This window comes from Cetorhinus maximus, chromosome 11 (assembly GCF_964194155.1).
Source record: "Cetorhinus maximus chromosome 11, sCetMax3.hap1.1, whole genome shotgun sequence".
In the NCBI taxonomy this organism is placed as follows: Eukaryota; Metazoa; Chordata; class Chondrichthyes; order Lamniformes; family Cetorhinidae; genus Cetorhinus; species Cetorhinus maximus.
This window is the reverse complement of record NC_135889.1, coordinates 68,741,182-68,757,475: the sequence shown is the minus strand read 5'-3', so window position 1 is coordinate 68,757,475 and position 16,294 is coordinate 68,741,182. Positions and strand designations below refer to the sequence as shown.

Here is a 16,294-nt window from a genome sequence, read left to right as displayed (position 1 = left end):
CGTGAATAGCTGGGGCCCAAGCACTGATCCCTGCAGCACATCACTTGTCACCGCCTGCCATCCGGAAAAAGACCCATCTATTCCCACTCTGTTTCCGGTCTGTCAACCAATTCTCAATCTACTCCAGTATATTACCCTGATCTCATGTGCTTTAATTTTACCCACTAGCCTCTTATGTGGGACCTTACCAAAAACCTCCTTGAAATCCAAATACGTTACATCCACTGGTTCTCCCTTATCTATTCTACTAGTTACATCGTCAAAAAACTCCAGATTTTTCTGTCGGCGAATTGGGGGCGGGGCCGGCGCGCTGACGCGGGATGACGTCGGGAGGAACTCCCGATGTCATCCCGCCCCATTTAAATATTCAGGAAGGTGGGCGGACAGTGAAATCAGCTGTCCACCCGCCAACCTGTCAATGGCCAATTGAGACCATTGTCAGGGTAGTTAACCCAATTAAAGGCCCTGCCCGTCCAACCTTAAGGTTGTCGGGCAGGCCAGGAGCCCCAGCGGGCTTCTGAAAAAACATGAAACCTCATCCACTGGCAGGATGAGGTTTCATGTCTGTTTTTTAAAAAGTTTAATAAAGTTTCTGTGCTTTTTATTAACATGTCCCATCTCGTGTGACATTGTCATATGAGAGGGACATGTTAATAATTTTTTTATTTTTCTATTTTCGATGTTTATAAAGCTTTCACCGATCTCCCTGAGACAGCACTTAGCCTCAGGGAGATGCACGCAAAAGAGCGCGCTTTGACAGTTGGGGAATTCTGCCCCCCCCCCCCCCCCAAAACCACCGTTGGGCAGCCCACTGGGCGGGCCTTAATTGGCCCGCCCACTCAAAATGGCGGCAGGGCCTGCTTCGGCGGTGGCGATCGGCTGCCCACCCACCCATCAAGGGCAAAATTCTGCCCCAGCAGATTAGTTAAGCATGATTTCCCTTTCATAAACCCATGCTGACTTTGTCTAATCCCATTAATGCTTTCCAAGTGTTCTGTTACTACGTCTTTTATAATAGACTCTGGCATTTTCCCCACCACTAGGCTAACTGGTCTGTAATTCTTTTTTTTCTCTCCTTCCTCTTTTAAATAGTGGGGATACATTTGCCACCCTCCAATCTGTAGGAGCTGCTCCAGAGTCTATAGAATTTTGGAAGATGACCACCAATGCATCCAATATTTCCAGGGCCACTCCCTTTAGTACTCTGGGATGTAGATTATCAGGCCCTGGGAATTTATCAGTCTTTAACCCCATTAATTTCTCTAGCACCATTTTTTTACTAATACTGATTTTTTTCAATTCCTCCCTCTCACTAGACCCTTGGTTTCCTAACATTTCTGGGAAATTATTTGTATCTTGTTTTGTGAAGACAAAACCAAATTATGTGTTCAGTTCTTCATTTCTTTGTTCCCCATATAATTTCCCCCGTTTCTGACTGTAAGGGACCTACATTTGTCTTTGCTAATCTTTTTCTCTTCACGTGTTTATAGAAACTTTTAGTCAGTTTTTATGTTCTCTGCAAGTTTACTCTCGTACTCCATTTTCCCCTTCTTGATCAATCTTTTTGTCCACTTTTGCTGAATTCTAAACTAATCCCAATCCTCAGGCTTTCTGCTTTTTCTGAAAATTTTATATACCTCCTCTTTGGATCTAACACTATCCCTAATTTCTTTTGCAATCCATGGTTGAGCCACCTTTCCTGTTTTATTTTTGCGCCAGACAGGAATGAATATTTGTTGTAATTCATGCATACATTCCTTAAATATTAGCCGTTGCCTATCCACCGTCAACTCTTTTAGAAAGGTTCCCCAATCCATTATTGCCAACTCGCGCCTCATACCCTCGTAGTTCCCTTTATTTAATTCAGAACCCTAGTTTCGGATTCAGCTTCTTCACTCTCCATTTTAATGAACAATTCCATCATTTTATGGTCGCTCTCTCCCAAGAACAAGATTGTTAATTAATCCTATCTCATTGCACAATACCCAGTCTAGGATAGCCTGCTCTCTGGTTGGTTCCTCAGCGTATTGGTCTAAAGAACCATCACGTGTACACTCCAGGAAATCCTCCTCCACAATATTATTGCTAGCTTGATTTGTCCAATCGATATGTAGATTGAAGTCACCCGTGATTACAGTCGTACCCTTATTGCATGCGTCTCTAATTTCCTGTTTAATGCCTTCCCTTACATCTCCGTTACTGTTTTGGGGGTGAAACAACCCCCACCAACGTTTTCTGCCCTCTGGCGTTTCTTTTCTCCACCCAAACAGATTCCACATCATGATTTTCTGAGCCAATACCCTTCCTCACTATTGCATTGATTTCCTCCTTTACTAACAGTACTACCCAACCTCCTTTCCCTATTTGTCTGCCCTTCCTAAATATTGAATACCCCTGGATGTTCAGTTCCCATGCTTGGTCACCCTGCAGCCATGTCTCCATAATTGCAACTATATCATAACAGTTTATACCTATTTGCGCTGTTAATTCATCTACCTTATTGTGAATGCTCCACCCATTAAGAGACAATGCCTTTAGACTCGCCTTTTTAACCTTCTTAGTCATCTTAGCTTTGTTTTGCCCTATGACCCCATTTATTTTTTGCCCTTGTTTTTTCTGCCTTCCACTTTTGCTTCTTACTTTTCTGTCTTTCATTCCTATCCTTGTTTCCTCCCTGCTCTGCCCCCTACTCAGGTTCCCACCCCCCTGCCATTCCCCACCATTTTTTTTTAAAGATCCTATTCTGTTTTAGTTTTTACTTTTGTACCCGTACAATTTTTTTTTCTCCTATCTTCTTTCACCTTCCCAAAACACACCATTGCTTTGATTAACAAAATGATTATAAAGGATTTGACTGTTCGTCACGGAAAATGCTTTGAGTAAAGCAGTTAACTTTTTCAAAACATGGAAATATACATTCAGTTGCAATCTGTCAACTTAGTAGTCTTGTCTTGGAAAAAGCAATATAATGCATTTATTTTTAATCAAATGTATGATACATGGCCAGTGCATCTCAAAATATAAATTCCAGTCATTTTGCTATTTTTTTTATACCCCTGGTTGACTGGAAGATCTGCATAGTAATCAACCTTTAATTCACCCCCAAAAAGGCACAGCAGTGCGATCTTAAAATGATGTACCAAATTTCACGGAGCACCACTGTATACAAGTACTGTGCATTATGGGGCAGAATGCTGTTCTAAATTGACGTGCCCACTCACTCACTGCAAGCAATACTCCAGATGATTTTGTAAAAGTAAAATCTTACTGATGAGGCTTAAATCATGATAGTTCGACACCTCTTTCAGATTTCCCTATTAGTGTTTCTTGTGTTAGTATATTCACTATTGTCTTGTTCATCAAGACGTTTCCTCTGCAGCATTTGTTGTTTGTTGTGAAGTAATCTCTGATGTTTTTCTCTGTTAATTACTAATGATTTTATGCTTTAATATTCTCAACTTAATGATTTAATTTTCTCTATCCTGTTCACAATATTTTATTCAGCCTAAAATTGAAGCATATAGTTAGTAATATAAAGGTCTGGCACATAAAGGATTAACATGAGTACAAAACCGCCCACACAGTGATGTAAGAGAACACATGACCTGCACCTAGGAGTCAGTGTAGTGTTAGACAAAGCCATGTGTAGAAGCAAGTATGGAGCTTGCTCCTTTTGCTGGAGCTATGCATGTAATTTCTAGCAGGTAATAAGTACTTACTGTTGAACTATTTAAGACTACAAATACCTTAAGATCTACCAAAGCACTCCCAACACCTTACAGCATGGTGGCAGTGAATGGAACAACTCTAAACCTCGCAAAGATTGCAGAAGAAAATTAAAATCCTGGAAAACTGATGGAAAAATCAAAGATGTATTCTGACCTGACAGCTCAAAAAGCAAAGGCGCAGAAGGAAATTGCCAGAGAAAAGCGCCAAAGAAAGGCTTGGAAGCTCATGGCAGAAATTGAATTCTTCACTGTAGCAGAAGACTCCATTGAATCCGTGGAAGTCCAACTTCAATACTGAGAGTGTGCAGGTTTAGCAGGGGTGAGCTAAAAATTTAAAATTCCTCAACACAAATCCTGAAAAACGTTAAATACTGCAGTGGTAGAAATTACCATTTAAACCGAGAATACTGATTCTCAAGTCAGCACCTGAACATGTGGCAGCCAAGCTTGCTCCAAACAAAGGGGAAAAAGAATAATTGATTAAAAATTAATCACGGCGGAGCAGGCAGCTTTAAAACCCAGCAAAGGCTGGGATTCGATGCTTCCAAGACGTGATAACATTGCACTAAAGAGGGGAAGACTCTATAACCAATCATGCGGGCAACTATTGTTGAAAAAATTTAAATGCTGAGATCATGAGCGCCATTACTATGGGAGCCCACCAAAACTGACTAGTGCGTGAAAACCCTTTGTGCAGAAGCAGCAGCACTATATTGGATTTTTGGAAATCTCTTCAAACTGCACCTGTGATTTAAAAATTTTACCCATGGAAAAGATATCCACTCTTCCAGACCCATTTGGACTGCAAGTGCCAAACCTGGGCATCAAAATTGGGCATCCGGGAGAAGAACATTTTTAAATTACTGGAGTGCATCAGGCCTAAATAGGAAGATGAAGTCCTGATTAATACATTTTTACTCTCGTTGGATGAATTTGCTGATGAAGTAATCCTAATGCAACGCATTGATGAAGCCCCAGCCAACAAATACTTTGACCTTCAAGTTGTGGAGTGCACAGAGCTTACAAAAAGCGATAGAAAATCCCCAGTAAAGCTATGAAAGAGAAAAATACACTACCCAACCAAACCACACAAGGGTGCCAGAAAGACAGGGCAACTTCACAGAATCTCAGAATTTTAACGGCACAGAAGGAGGCCATTCGGCCCATCATCTCTACACTGGCTCTCCAAATGAGCATTATGACCTAGTGCCATTGCCCTGCCTTTTCCCTGTACCCCTGCACATTTTTTCTATTCAAATAATCATCTGATTCCCTCTTGAATGCCTCGATTGAATCGGCCTCCACCACACTTCCAGGTAGTGTATTCCAGGCTCGAACCGCTCGTTGTGAGGAAAAGGTTTTTCTCACGTCACATTTGCTTCTTTTGCAAATCACTTCAAATCTGTGCCCTCTCGTTCTTGATCCTTTTACGAGCGGGAACAGCTTCTCCCTATGTACTCTGTCCAGTCCCCTCATGAATTTGAACATCTCTATCAGATCTCCTCTTAGCCTTCTTCTCTAAGGAGAACAGTCCCAACCTCTTCAATCTAACTTCATAACTGAAATTTCTCATCCTCGGAACCATTCTTGTAAACCTTCTGCACTCTATCCAATGTGTTCACATCCTTATAATGTGGCACCCAGAATTGTACACAATACTCCAACTGTAGTCTAATGAGTATCTTATATAAACTCAGCATAATCCACTTGCTCTTGCACTCTATGCCCCTATTAATAAAGCCCAGGATACTATATGCTTTATGAACTGTGCTCTCCACCTGTCCTGCCACCTTCAATGACCTATGCACTATACACCCAGGTCTTTCTGCTCTTGCACCCCCTTCAAAATTTCACCCATTATTTTATATTGTCTGTCCATGTTCTTCCTACCAAAATGCATCACCTCACATTCCTCCACATTGAACTTCATCTGCCACCTATCTGCCCACTCCACCAACTTGTCTAAGTCCTTTTGAAGTTTTACACTGTCCTCCTCGCAATTTGCAACACTCCCAAGCTTTGTATCATCCACAAACTTTGAAATTGTCCCCTGCACACCAAGATCTAGATCATTAATATAGATCAGGAAAAGCAAGGGTCCCAATACCGACCTCTGGGAAATTCCACTACAAACTTTCCTGCAGCCCGAAAAATATCCATTGACTGTTACTCTTTGCTTCCTATTTTTCGGCCAATTTTGTGTCTGCGTTGCTACTGTTTAATGTTGATGAGGGTCACATAACTAAAATAAATTCCCGTGATGCACTACAGCTTTCATATTGTTACAATTTTTTTCCTATTAATATGAGAAAGTGTTTAGCAACGTAAGCCACTTGAAACAAGTTTCTACCAGAGCTGCCACCTATATTGGACAACAAAATCCAAGTACATTATCTGACAATGCTGTTACCAACACCCAAATTTCCCCTCTTCAATAGCAAATAACTTTCATCCTGACCTCTTACACAACACAAATATTGGTACCTTATCAATAATGCTGTTACTCTCGTCATTTTTGGTTTCTTCAGGCATTGGTTCAACGGATTCTTTTTTTTTTCTGTTTTATCTGCATTTCCAAATACAGAAGCAACTCGAACAACTGGCAGTGGAGTGTTTCTTGGAACAAATTTCACTGCAATTAGGTACACAGTCCACAATTTAATCTTTTTGAAAGATTTGGGGCTTAAGTTGATGGGCGGGCGCTTTTCCGATCAGAGGCACGCGCCATTTTACATGGGCAGGCCAGTTAAGGCCCGCCCAGTGTGACGTCCGCACAGAAGCGCTATGCGGCTATGAGGCTAAGTGCTGCCTCAGGGAGATCGCCTCTACTTTCAAAAATATTAAGAATAGAAAAAAAAATTTTCCCTTACATGTCCCCTCATGTGACAATGTCACGTGAGTTGGGACATGTTCATAATTTCCAAAAAAAACTGTATTAATATTAAAATTTTAAAAACCCTACATGAAACCTCATCCCGCCTGTGGATGAGGTTTCATGTTTTTTCTACTTCCTGCCGGGGCTCCCGGCCTGCCCGTCAGCCTTAAGGTTGGACGGGCAGGCCCACTAATTACTTTAATTGCTCTGTCAATGGCCTCAATTGGCCATTGACAGGTTGGCGGGCACACAGCTGATTTTGCTGTGCGCCCGCCTTCCTGAAAATTTAAATGGGGCACAGTGACGTCGGGAGTTCCGCACAACGTCACTGTGCATCATTTTACGCTTCGGCGAGCGGGCCCCGCCCCCCCCCAATGGTAAAATCCAGCCTTTGAAAGTTTTTGCCGAATATCAAGAGTCACAGACGAATACATCATCATCTCTGAAGGCTTCAGGACACATTTTAAAGTATTCCTTTACAAACATAACATAAGTTTTGGAATTCTTAAAGGTAGATATTTTTGAAAATGCCAACGCATTTCTTGAACTGCAACAGCAGCTGCCGGTGCTGAGCCAGCTGACTATGGTCAAGGAGTAACTTGTGGACTGTTCCATACTATGAGCCACGCGCAGCACCATTGTATAATCAAACCAAGTTAAGACTTCACTGGATGCAGGCCTGGCTAACACTGAAACCAAAGTAACAACAAGGACAAAGCTCTGCAGCAGGCAGAGAAAGAAAAGGCAGAAGTAAGATTGGAAAACATTTGTATCAAAGCTGAACTGGAAGATTTAAAATGCAAGATCCAAGCAAGCACCTTTGGAAATACATGATAAACTAAGGTCTTCAATGAAGCAAATTGCACAACTTAAGCAAATTTCTGAGGTGTTAAACAGACACAAGGAGCCTTTGAAAGAAACAGGTTGAAAGTTAAGAAAGAATTGTTGTTGCATCAGAATAGTTGCTTGAAAGCTGAATTAACAACCAAAATGGGTGAAATTCTTGAACTTCGATCTAATCAGAGCATGTTGCAGGATGAGGTGCACAGAATGGAAGAGCAAATCCAGACTTTTAAAAGCAGTTAAGGAAAATTCTACAAATGAGATTGAAAATCTAACAAATGAATTGAAAGAGTCTAAGGAGCAGTCAGCCTCTGTGGAAGAAAGATTCTTAAAGGAAATGAACACTTGAGGTGAAGTTGTTAAACTTATTTAAGAGATCTGCGATTAACTCTGAAACTAAGACATTGAACTTAATAGAGCAGCTGCAGAACTAAATGAAAAGATTCGTGAGCTTGAAAAACAATTGGAAAATAAAGGAGTAATCAAAGATTTGGGTACAATCGTGAAACAAGTGGGAATGAATGTTCCATTTTTGAAATGTCAATCTCAACGTGCATCGCACCGAGCTGCACAAAGGAAAGAAAATAAAACACACTGTATATACAAGCTGAGAGTTTGTTCTCCCATAAAGAATGGGATAAACCTAGCGACATCCATTACAAAATATCGGGAATTGGCAAAGAGCAATTCAATACCAAGGAACAGAAATAGAAGATGAAAAAACACCCAGATGCCAGAACAAACGCCAATTCAGCAAAGTTTACCTTCAGCGAAAGAGCCTACCACTCCTCCGACAGCAGTGAGAACAAGATATGAAAGGGTTATAAGGTCTCCAGACAGTCTGAACCTATGTGCTCAGAGGGGGGAGACAGGGTAGTAATAATGATGTAAATATATGGGGCAAACTGGGATAACTTGTAAAAATGTTGGATAAAGAGTTGGGGGAAGGTGTAGTATAAGGGTCTGGCACATAAAGGGCTAACTTGGGTCTGAGTACCAGTACTGTCCACGCAGTGGTGTAAGAGAAGACATGACCCACACCTAACGGTCAGTGTCGTGTTGGACAGAGCCGTGTGTAGGGGCAAGCATGGAGAGAGTTCCTACCTTAGACCTTTACTGTGCCTATGTATATAGTTTCTCGTAGTTAATAAATACTAACTATTGAACTACCTAAGACTACAAATACCTTAAGACCTACCGAACCATGCCCAACATAATCTATGAAGTATAGGCTAATTGTGACCAAGTGTCAAGCCTGTGATGATTGGTATAGTACCAGATTTAATTTAATTCATTGTTCCTTTCTTCATTATTTATATTTTACCTTTTTTTACAAAAGAGTTAACTTTTAGTTTCTGGATTCACAAATCTATGAAGTAAAGAGTATTTTTTGAAAGAATCTTTTTTATTGGAAAGCCTAAGGAACTAATGTTTTTCAGGTTACAAATCCTACAGTTTCTAGCGCTCAACAAATTTCTACTACTAATGAATCTTCTGGAGAAGAACAGCCTAAAAAGGTATCCAACTGTGACATATTTGAATTCTCAGTAAATACATCTTTCTAAATTAAGCCATTACTTCGTTATTTCCAAATTCCATGCAAAATTTAATCTTGGTTTCTTGCAGAATGCAAAGAAATACAAGTCTTTACCCGCTTTTTAAAATTTAGCTAAATTAGTCAAACCACGCCTTGGTTCAGAAATTGGTTGTTGGGTAAAGAAATAACTTACCATAGCTTTCATGTACACCGGTTAATCCAAAACCCTGTAAAGCCAATAAATTACTTTTGAGGTGGACTGACTGTTGTAGGCAAATACAGCATAAAGATCCAGCAAATTGCAGTTAATCTGTTTTTGATTATGTTGATTAAGGGATACGTGTTGATAGGACATCAGAACTCTCCCACATATTTTTGAATAATATTATGACATCTTTTGCATCCGCTTGTTTTGATATCCTACAGTACAGTATTCCCTCACTACTGTACTAAAGTGTCAGGTTATGTGCTCAAGCCTTGAGGGGAAGAGGCTTGAACCAATGACCTAGCTCAGGTGAGAATGATATCACTGAGCCAAGGCTATAACTAGTTAGACAAACTTGAATTCTTTATTGTCGTGCTTACCTTTGAGCATTAATGGAGTTAGTATTTGGGGACTGCGAAGGCTGCTGTTTTGCTCCATCAACAGACTTCTTGGTCAAGCTGCAGCATAGCAAAAACTGTAATGTAAAGGAGTCTCTTGCTTCATTCTTTTGTTGTGTCTTGAGATTAATGTTGAGATGAAAGACTATTATTGGAGAAAAAATGAGTGATGTAGGTAAATGTGAAAACAAAATACTCTGGATGCTGAAATTTGAAATGTTCAGTAGGTCAGGCAGTACCTGTGGAGAGAGAAACAGTTTGTGTTTCAAGTCAATAATCTGAAAGTTCTGATGAAACTGAGACTACCTGACCTGCTGAGTATTTCCAGCATTTTCCTCCTTACTATTGCTGTAGGTAAATGTCTACTCTGCAAACCATTAAGAACTTCTGTTATTTACGATTTCTCCCAAGTACAAATTTCCAGTCACCACAGATAATTGACCTCTTCTGTATTATTTCTTGACATATCCTCTTACTGTATTTATTTAGATTTGTATTATTCTGTCATTTTAATTCAGTATCATAACTTGTTCTTTAGAAGTCTGTTTGGACTGAACACAAATCTCCAGATGGAAGGATATATTTCTACAATTCGGAGACAAAACAGTCCACATGGGAGAAGCCTGATGAGCTGAAATCACATGCAGAGGTTTGAGGAGATGACTTGGATATATCTAAATGGGAGAATTGGCCTGTTATCTTTAAAGGGTGCAGTGAGAACTTTGGAAGAGTTTATTCTTTGTTTATAATTCAATATCGATTTTCTACAGGATTCCTCTTAATGTATCTTTGTTTTCAATAAATTCTTAATAATAAATAAATAATTAAAAGTAATGTTTGAATTTGTAGTACAGAATTATTTTACATTTATTGATTCATGGGATATGGGTGTTGCTGGCAGGCCTGGCACTTATTCCCCATCCCTAATTGCCCTTGAGAAGCTGGTGGTGGGCTGTCTTGCATACAACTGAATGACTTGCCAGGACATTTCAGAGGGCACTTAAGAGCCAACCACATTGCTGTGGGTCTGGCATTGTATTTAAGCCAGTCTGGGTAAGGACAGCAGATTTCCTTCCTTAATGCATAAAAGTGAACAAGTGGTTTTTATGACATTCTGTTAGTTTCATAGCTACCATTATTGATACTTTTAATTTCAGATTTTACTTAATGGGCTGGATTTTGACGCGGGATGAGGTCGGGGGAAATCCCGCCCCATTTAAATTTTCAGGAAGGCGGGGGCACAGCGAAATCAACCGTGCGCCTGCCAACCTGTCAATGGCCAATTGAGGCCATTGACAGGATAATTAAAACAATTAAAGAACCTGCCCGTCCAACCTTAAGGTTGGTGGGCAGGCCAGGAGCCCCAGCGGGCTTCTGAAAAAACATGAAACCTCATCCACCGGCAGGATGAGGTTTCATGTAGGGTTTAAAAAACTTAATAAATTTCACTAAAACTTTATTAAACATGTCCCATCTCGTGTGACATTGTCACATGAGGGGGAAGTGTTAAGGATTTTTTTATTTTTCTATTTTTAATGTTTGAACAAGTGTAAGCGATCTCCCTGATGCAGCACTTAGCCTCAGGGAGATGTGCACTCTTTCGTGCGCATGCGCGAAATTGTATGAATTAAGATATTAATGTCAGAATGCTCTTTTATTTTAAGCAATTGTTATCAAAGTGTCCTTGGAAAGAATACAAATCTGACACCGGAAAACCCTATTATTATAATTCTCAAACAAAAGAGTCTCGATGGACTAAACCCAAAGAATTGGAAGAACTGGAAGGTAAAATCTTTTAATAGTTTCTATGAAAACCAAATCACATTTTAAAACTACTTGAAAAGAAAATAATTTCAGTTATATTGTGCTTTCTATAAAAAAAACAAACACAACAGTGATATTGCTTTTGCACGTTCACTGCTATGATTGGCCCAACACTCTTGAAAGCTAGTGTTTCAAGTAAAAATTGAGAGCTCTAGCCTGATTTAAAAGACTCTAATTTTCAAGTCTCTAACATGTTTTTTTCCCTTATTCAAGTATTTAACACATGATCATCTGTTAAGTTGTTTTATTGTTCCAGGTTGGTGTCATGTATTAAAAAAAATCCAAAAAAGATGCTGTAATGTGATTTTCTGTAATTAAAACTTGAATTTTTATTGGTGTAAATTAGTATTAGAGGTGATTAATTTGGCTAAGGACAGCAGTTCCAAGGTGTAGCTTGTGATCACAAAATATTTAGGGTGAGGGAAGGCAGGATTGTAACACCAATTTGAAATTTTTTCTCATGCTTGATCATGCACATCGTTTTTTACTTGATAGTAGCTGAAAGAGTACTTTCTGAGATAGCAAATACAATTCCATTATTGAACTGTTGTAACTGTTAAGGGTTCAGACATTAATCGGTAAGTTTTTTTAAAACAGTAATAGGTATCTACAGTTTATGGTAAAGCTCCAATTTTGTAATAAAGCAACACAACCAACAGTGATTTCAACCCTTAAGCTATTTTTATAATCAAATACTGCACCATAAATTATGCTGTGTGAATTAATAGCTAAAACGATCTTGCAGATTTTGATGCTTTGTCCAGCTATTTTTGAAAGTAAACCAATCAGATGCTATTTTTACTTTTCTATAGAAATGATCAAAGCTGAAGAAGAAAATGGGTAAGTTCCAAACAATTAACATTCTAATTTTTGAAAATGTGCATCTTCTGTGATGTTGAGGTATTTAACAACTCCCGTTGAAAGGTTTACATTAAATAGGTTCTTTTATTATGCATTTATTTACCAAAATTCAAGTATTTAGACTCCAGTAAATAACAGACTCCTGTTGGAATGGATGAAATTCAAAACCACAATTGCATGCTTCTTTTGCAGAACTTCTTTTGGAAATATGCAAGTTGCTTTATTTGGTCAAGTAAAATGATGTTTTAATATTTATTCTAAATGAAATCAGGAAAGACAATTTACATTTTCTGACAGATAGACTAAATGGTCAAGTTAGGTGATCAGAAAGTAGAACTAACAGTTTCCAAATTATTGCTGATAATTTTTCAGAAACCTAGTACAGTGGAAGGAAATTGTAGTTGATCAAAAGTTACATGTCTAGGCCTAAAAAGCATTATTGTGCATAAACTATTACTGCAATCCTAACCCACGTGTTCATCACCAATTGATTTCATAAGAGATGAACTTTGTGATGATGCTGTTAGGGGATACTATTCAGTTGTTGAAATTATACATGTTTGAGAATTGAGTGGGCTACAGTGGACAGTTTCTTGTGTAGAACATAGATCAATCTTATTAATAGCAGAGCAGGCTCACCGGGTTGTATAGCCTGCTCCAGCTTCTATTTCTTAAGCTCTTAATGTTTTCAAAATGCCTTCAAACTATAAGTGGACTGTCATTTTAATATTTTTATTTTATATTACTACACAGTATTTAATTCTCTGATAATGTGCTGGGTCATAGAGTATGGCGCAGACGTTCAGACATGGTATGGCTCAGTGGTCGAGTTCCTGATTTTAGTCAGGTAGTTGAATGATGAAATTGGATGCATGTTTGATTTGCCTACTAGTATACAACTTTTAGAAGTCAGTTACATGGCAGCTTTGGCAAAGATGGGAAGTTAGTGTTAGGTTATTAAAAATTCTGTGTTTGCAAAGCAACAATTTTAGTAACTTTCAGTAACAATTTAGTAATTCTGTTTTGATCTGACAGAGATGTCAATGTGAAATCAAAATAAATATTTAGTTAACGGATATTAATCTACATTTTCATAATTTCAACAGAGTGAAAGAGGCTTCTGCATCCACTGTATCAACTTCTGTTCAAGAGGCAACAACGACCACTCCTGTGGAAGTTATTGAGAATGAAGTTACAACCACTGATGATAATGAAAAAGAGCAAACATTAGCTGTTGAGCAGCCTGAGCCTGAACCTGTAGAGATTATTTCACAGCCAGTCGAAGAAGTAGCAAAGCAGGAGATTCAAGAAAAGTATGATATAACTTGCTCCACATGATTGCAATGTAGCTGAATTGTCTAAAGTTTTAAGTATTATTTTAAACATATGATTGAAAATATACTTTTGTTCAAAACCAGAAACCTTATTTATAGATTTATGCTACAAATTAATTTTCCATTTTTGTTATTTTTTTAGAACACACTTCTATAATTGTGATGTTACGTCAGTGGCTGACTTGATTTCTAGTTGTAATGTGAGGCTTTTTGTTCAAACAGTTTATAAATCAGCCATATTGATGTAAAATGTTGGGGAAAAATAATTATTTGTCAGTTGAGCCCACCATGCTTCAAAAATCATTGGAAAATAACTTGAGTGTTTTGTTACTACTTCAACTTTTTTTTCCATAGTGATATTCCAAAAAAGGAGGAGGAAGTGAAAAAAGAGCCAGTCAGGAAAACCTACACCTGGAACACAAAAGAGGAGGCAAAACATGCATTTAAAGAACTATTAAAAGAAAAGGTATTGGTTGAGAAATTGTATTTTAATCGTTGATAAAACTTGATAATTTGTAACAAGCTCCCATTTTTTTTTGCATTTTAAATCGTGCAACATTTCCACTTAAATTCTTTTCGGAGAGCAGTCCATTTAGTCACACTTCCCACAGCCCTACAAATATTTCTTTTCCAGGTGTTTATTCAATTTTTTTCTGAAAGTTACTATTGAATCTGCTTCCACCACCCTTTCAAACAGTGCATTCCAATCATAACTCGCAGCATTAAAAAAGCCTCATCATCTCCCCTCCACCCCATGGGTTTCTTAGTCAATAATCTTAAATCTGTATCCTTTGGTCACCAACCCAACTCACTATAGAGGATAATGTATCATGAATGCAAATACAGAATACTAGATTGGAGGAAGTATAAGTAACTTGCTGTCTGCCCTGCAAGGAGTATTTGGGACACTGGCACCAGGGGAAGGAGAGCAGGTATTAGGAGTGATGGAAGAGTGAACTATGGTGTTATGTAGAGAATGGTTCCTTCAGAAAATGGGACACATCCAATCAAGGGTCCGGCTTCTCCTCATGGTGGAGAAGAAACTTCAGCTGAACAAAAATGAGGATATGCCAGATGTTCTACTGTAGATATAATGGAGAGTGAAAAACTGGGAGAAAGGAATGAAGATCTTAGAGGTTGCTAAAAGTATAAACTACTTAGTTGTGACAATCAGCTGGCTTGTAGATGTCAGTGAAAAAATTTATTTTTAGATCTTGACATAGGATGCACATTTGTCTGGCTTTGAATGTTTTGCAATAGTTTGAACTCATTGACTTAATCATGTAGAACAAACTATCTTGGAGCTTCTTGGGTCAATTTACTTTCTACTGCAATGTTCTCTTTAATATTCATTTTTTTATAGAATAAATAAAATTACATGCCTCTCAGTTAGAGAATTAATTAAAATTTTTGCTGGTGTATCAGTAGAATTAAGTAATCCTCTTTCAAGTATATTCGATGATAGCAACACAAAATTCTGCATTTATATATATTTAATTAGAGCTCCCAAAAGCAATTTGTGTTTTTTTTTTGGAGCTTTTAAGACAAAAATGGCTAAAGGTGAAGCGGAATAAGGTCACTGTGGAGCAGCAATAAACCAAGTGGGCAATTATATTGATAGGTCAGTTGGATACAGGATGTCATGCTAAAAATGTATAATGCTTTGATCAAACCCCACCTTGAGTACTGTGTTTATTTGGCTGTTGAGACATTAAGTCCTGGAGGTAGTGCAGAGAAGAAACATAAGACTTGTCCCTAGTGTCAGAGGATTAATTTATTAAGAAAGATTGGAAAAACTGGGGCTCTTTGGTCTTGAAAGGAACCACCCTGAGTGTAGATTTCACACAATACATGAGAGGCCATACATGAAGAAATAAAAATACTTTCATTTATATAACACTGTTCATGACCTCAGATGTCCATAGCGTTTTACAACCAATTAGCACTTTTGAAGTGTAACCATTGTTATAATGCAGGAAACATGGTAGCCAATTTGTGCACAGTAAGCTCTCATTTACAGCAATGTTATCATGATAATCTGTTTTTGTGATGTTGATTAAAGGAAAAATATTGGCCAAGACACCGGGCTACCCTTGCCCTGCTCTTCTTGTAAATAGTGCCATGGGAATCTTTTACGTCCACCTGTGAGGGCAGATGGGACCTCTTTTTAATGTCTCATCCTAAAGATGGTGCCTGAATCAGAGCAGCACTTGTCTTAGCACTGAACTGGAATGTCAGATTAGATTTTTGTGCACAAGTCCTGGAGTGAGATTTGACTCCAAAACCCCCTGCAATAAAAGCTAACATGTCATTTGCCTTCCTAATTGCTTGCTGTACCTGCATGCTAACTTTCTGCATTCCTTGTACCAATACACTCAAGTCTCTTTGAACATCAACGCTTTCAAGTTTCTCACCTTTTTTTAAAAAATGTTCTCCTTTTTTATTCTTAATAACTTCACTTTTCCCTATATTATACTCCATTTGCCAACTTGTTGGTCACTTACCTAGCCTGTCTGTATCTCTTTACAGCCTCTGTGTCCTCCCAGAGCTTACCTTCCCACCTAGTTTGGTATCATCAGCAAACTTAGATGAAAAGACAGAGTAATGTATCTAAGTCACTAATATAGATTGCAAATAGCTGAGGATTGACCCTTGTGGCACTCCACTGTTCACTGCCTGCCAACTTGAA

General features: G+C 38.6%; 1 protein-coding gene across 6 annotated transcripts in view; it reads left to right on the top strand.

The window, feature by feature from the left end:
- prpf40a (PRP40 pre-mRNA processing factor 40 homolog A) overlaps nucleotides 1-16,294 on the top strand; it is a 70,249-nt gene that overhangs the window by 12,205 nt on the left and 41,750 nt on the right. For 4 of the 6 annotated variants that reach the window (XM_078552180.1, XM_078552184.1, XM_078552181.1 and 1 more), the window contains 6 exons: nucleotides 8,886-8,963; nucleotides 10,125-10,235; nucleotides 11,251-11,371; nucleotides 12,223-12,250; nucleotides 13,378-13,584; nucleotides 13,960-14,071. In XM_078552180.1, the coding sequence (XP_078408306.1) occupies nucleotides 8,886-8,963; nucleotides 10,125-10,235; nucleotides 11,251-11,371; nucleotides 12,223-12,250; nucleotides 13,378-13,584; nucleotides 13,960-14,071 (657 nt within the window). The remainder of the gene's footprint in view (nucleotides 1-8,885; nucleotides 8,964-10,124; nucleotides 10,236-11,250; nucleotides 11,372-12,222; nucleotides 12,251-13,377; nucleotides 13,585-13,959; nucleotides 14,072-16,294) is intronic. The other 2 variants (XM_078552183.1, XM_078552185.1) reach the window with 1 other exon arrangement.